Consider the following 3,896-nt stretch of genomic DNA (forward strand, 5'->3'; position numbering starts at 1 on the left):
TTGTAGCATAAAACAATGTGTATTTATGATTTTTGTGTACAAACTTAACGGGGCAGGGAGATTTCGCAGAGGGCGCTGCTTTAATGCACAGGCCCGAGCACAGAACTGTAGGATGCCGGAAGTTAAATCATGTTAGTGGTGACGCCGGTCAAGCTGATGTCACCAGCAATGCACAGCTTGGTAATTTGGTTCAGCTCTCTGATGCGGTGCTTGTACTGCAACAGGTGGGCATCGTTGACAGCAACCTTCAAATGGTCGGCTTCACACAAGATCTGGATCTGGAAGAGAAGACCGGTGTTCAATAGCAAGAAACACACATAACATTCGTCTGGATGCTGTATAGATGGTGTCCATGTTGCCAAGAGCCAGAGTAGTGTAGTGATTAAGAGCAGGTGCACTCTAATCTGGGGAACCGGGTTTGATTCCCCACTCGGCCACTTGAGCTGTGGAGGCTTATCTGGTAAACTAGATTAGCTTGTGCACTCCAACACACGCCAACTGGGTGACCTTGGGCTATTCACCGTTCTTTGGAGCTCTCTCAGTCCCACCTACCTCACAAACTGTTTGTTGTGAGGGGGAGAGGGAAAGGAGTTTGTAAGCCCCTTTAAGTCTCCTTACAGGAGAGGAAGGGGAGATATAAATCCAACTCTTCTTCAAGACAGTGCAGGAGCTATGGGGCTTCTACATGGCGGATTTCCCTAACAGTATTTTCTCTCTTCCCCTGGGCCTTGGTTTTTTAAACCCATTTGAAAAGATCGATATACCATCATAACAAATGCAGCAGTTTCTGTTAATTCACAGGTTTTTAAAAAATCTCTAGTCCCTGCTGTTGCAGAGAGATACCTTTCCCCTTATATCTCCACAACAAAATGGCTATTTAAAAAATTAAAGGGATTATAATGGTATATCAATATAGAATATGGCATTCACAACTTTTTAAAAGTCCTCAGGGAGGCGTGGGGGAGAAGAAATGGCCACCATGTAAACAGGGTCACAGAAAATGGCTTCCATCTTGGCTTGATTAGGACCTTGGTTTTATTGTTATTGTAATAGGGTATGTTATAATCCGCTTTGAACATGGCTATAGAAAGGCTGGGTATAAATATCTATATATATAAAAAGCTAACCGTGCGTTTGTTCCTCACTGTCTAACTCAGGAACTGCTGGAGCAAATGCCCTGAAACTTTCAGGGAATGCTGCTCATCTGTGTGAGCATGTTTTCCACTCCTTGGAGGCCTCAGGTACCACACCTGAGGCAGGTAAATCCGATAGGCAGGGGTGGCATCCGGTGTGCATGCGCGACTCCTCTGAGCCGTTGGAGACAGCCAGGGGCCTGCCGCAGCAGGAAGGCACGGGTGGAGCGCCGGAAGGAGGAAGCGAGCCGGCCGCCGTGGGAAGACGCGGAGGCCTAGGCGATTGGACCCGGTCCCGAACTGAGTGGCGCCGGGGGAGGGGGGAGAGATCTGAAAGGTCAGGTGGCCGCCGCTGGAGGGAAGCGCGGCCGGAGGGGCGGAAGGAGGAAGCGACCCGGTCCTCCTCGGGAAACGCAGAGGTAAATCTGAGCCACAGCAACGCGTGGCCAGGTACGCTAGTTTTAAATAAATAAATAACCTTGAAAGGTTTCCCGGCCTCGAAAGGAAACAAGGGTGCGTTCCGCTCTTCCTTCCCCCAGTTGTTCTGAAGCATGGAGTTGCACACGATGACTTTCCTGTTGTTCTCGTTGAAGCGGGGGTTAAAGTGGAAAGCGATGTCGGGGCCTTTCTTCAAGTCCACCTGGAACCTGGAACAAAAGGCAGGACAGCTCTGGTCAACACCCTGATGTACCTAAAGCGCCGGGCAGCATCTTGACATTTTATAAAGGCCAAACACCACGCAGCGTGACCTTTAAACAGCGATACAAGCAAGACCAAAGTCTGGAGGAACTTTGGCCCCTGGTAGCAGCTTTGCCCCCTCGGTTGCCAACTCTGGGTTGGAAAATTTCTGGAGATTTGGGGATTGGAGTCTCGGAGGGCAGGGTATAATGGCATTGAATCCACCCTCTGAAGCAGCCATTTTATCTGGGCAAACTGATCTCTTGAGTGTAATTCTGGGGCATCTCCAGCCACTGCCTAGAGGTTCGCAACCCATAGCCAGGTCTCCCCATAGGGTTGCCAACTGCATCCTGGGAAATTCCTGGTGATTTGGGGGAGGGATTTCATCTTGAATATATGGTATACCGTGGAGTTTGGCCTCTGAAGCCGCCATTTTCTCCAGGGGAACTGATAGGTCAGTGGTGGCGAACCTATGGCACGGGTGCCAGAGGTGGCACTCAGAGCCCTCTCTGTGGGCACGCGCAAACAGAGTGCCCCCCCCCCCACATTTAGGCTGGCCTGGGCCGCTGAGCTCAATTATTAGCATTAAACTATTAGCATTAAAGTCCAGGGTTGCTTCGTAGAGGCAGGCAATGGCAAACCACCTCTGTTTGTCAGACTTGACCTGGATGACCTAGGCTAGCCCGATCTCGTGAGGTCTTGGAAGCTAAACAGGACCAGACCTGGATAGTACTTGGATGGGAAATCACCAAGAAAGTCCAGGGTTGCTTTGTAGAGGCAGGGAATGGCAAACCACCTTCCAACATGTGTCCAAAACATCCGCCCTAGATTGATCTCATCAGATCTCAGAAGTTAAGCTGGGCTGGCCATGGTTAGTACTTGGGTGGAAGAACCTCCAAAGAATATCGGAGTTGTTATGCAGAGGAAGGCAATCGCAAACCATCTGTTCGTTGTCAGGGAGATTCTGCACAGAAGCCCACTCAAGCAGGGGTGTCAAACTCGCGGCCCTCCAGATGTTCATGAACGACAATTCCCATCAGTCCCTCCCAACATGAGCATTGGCTATACTGGCAAGGGCTGATGGGAATTGTCGTCCACGAACATCTGGAGGGCCGCAAGTTTGACACCTGTGAACTATAGTTACAGGTAAGTGCAACTCTGTATTTAGTCAAGTTGTCTTGAAAACTCTACTGGGGTTTTCCACGAGTCAACTATGACTTGATTGCACTTTACACACACAAGAAGGGAATGCGGAAGGAACTGTTCTGGAATGGCAGACAGAAGGTTGAATTCTGCTGCGTTCACCCTCTCCCATTACAGGAACCACCTGCTGACGATCCTTCTTCGCCTCCTTACCTGTTCGGATTTTTATTCGGGATCCCGCTAATAGTCATTAGCAAGCGAGGCACGAGCCCCGTTTGCAGAGGATACTCGTAGGGGACTTTCTGCAAGAAAACAAAACAGATTGTTTGCATGCGACGCAGACCTGCCCCTAAGCAGGCCAATAGCGATTCGAATTTTGTTTACTGGTTGGATTATTAAAAATATTTCATGTCCTCCAGATTAGAGGCCACCTGCTCTTAACCACTACGCCACTGCTGCTCTTTTCTGGACATTTTCTGGACATTTCACACAACGCTCTAACTCTCTGGCCTCCCTGCTCTCCTTTGACGCCCCCCCCTCCCCACCAATAGCCTTTCCAATCCCTGAGTCCCATGTCAAGATTGCCTCTACCCTCCTCCTCCTCTGCCCCACAGCGTCTCCCCCCCTCTTCTATCTCCTTCACATGTAGTTTGCTCTCCGATGTTTCACCTGTGCACCACCAAAGGGATTTACTGGAGCCCTGGTGAACCAGGTAGGATTTGCAATTAAAACCCCATTCAACAGGTAAGGGGAGAAAATTCAAGGCTGCGCACTGGCAAAATTGTCATGATTTGTTTCATTTTGGTCAAGTCAAGTTCAACCTTTATTAGGCATAGATATCAAAACAATTGAAGAAGAAGAAGAAAAGTTTGGATTTCTATCCCCCCTTTCTCTCCTGCAGGAGACTCAAAGGGGCTGACAATCTCCTTGCCCTCCCCCCCT

At 49.5% G+C, this 3,896-nt stretch overlaps 1 protein-coding gene across 1 annotated transcript in view; it reads right to left on the reverse strand.

Moving 5' to 3' along the window:
- LGALS3 (galectin 3) overlaps positions 1-3,896 on the reverse strand; it is a 31,048-nt gene continuing 27,152 nt past the window's right edge. Inside the window, exons 4-6 of the mRNA XM_048485983.1 lie at positions 3,168-3,256; positions 1,612-1,780; positions 1-278 (exon numbers count right to left, since the gene is read on the reverse strand). Coding sequence (XP_048341940.1) covers positions 123-278; positions 1,612-1,780; positions 3,168-3,256 — 414 coding nt within the window. The 3' untranslated portion in view covers positions 1-122. The remainder of the gene's footprint in view (positions 279-1,611; positions 1,781-3,167; positions 3,257-3,896) is intronic.

The sequence above is a fragment of the Sphaerodactylus townsendi genome, linkage group LG02 (genome assembly GCF_021028975.2).
Source record: "Sphaerodactylus townsendi isolate TG3544 linkage group LG02, MPM_Stown_v2.3, whole genome shotgun sequence".
NCBI lineage: Eukaryota > Metazoa > Chordata > Lepidosauria > Squamata > Sphaerodactylidae > Sphaerodactylus > Sphaerodactylus townsendi.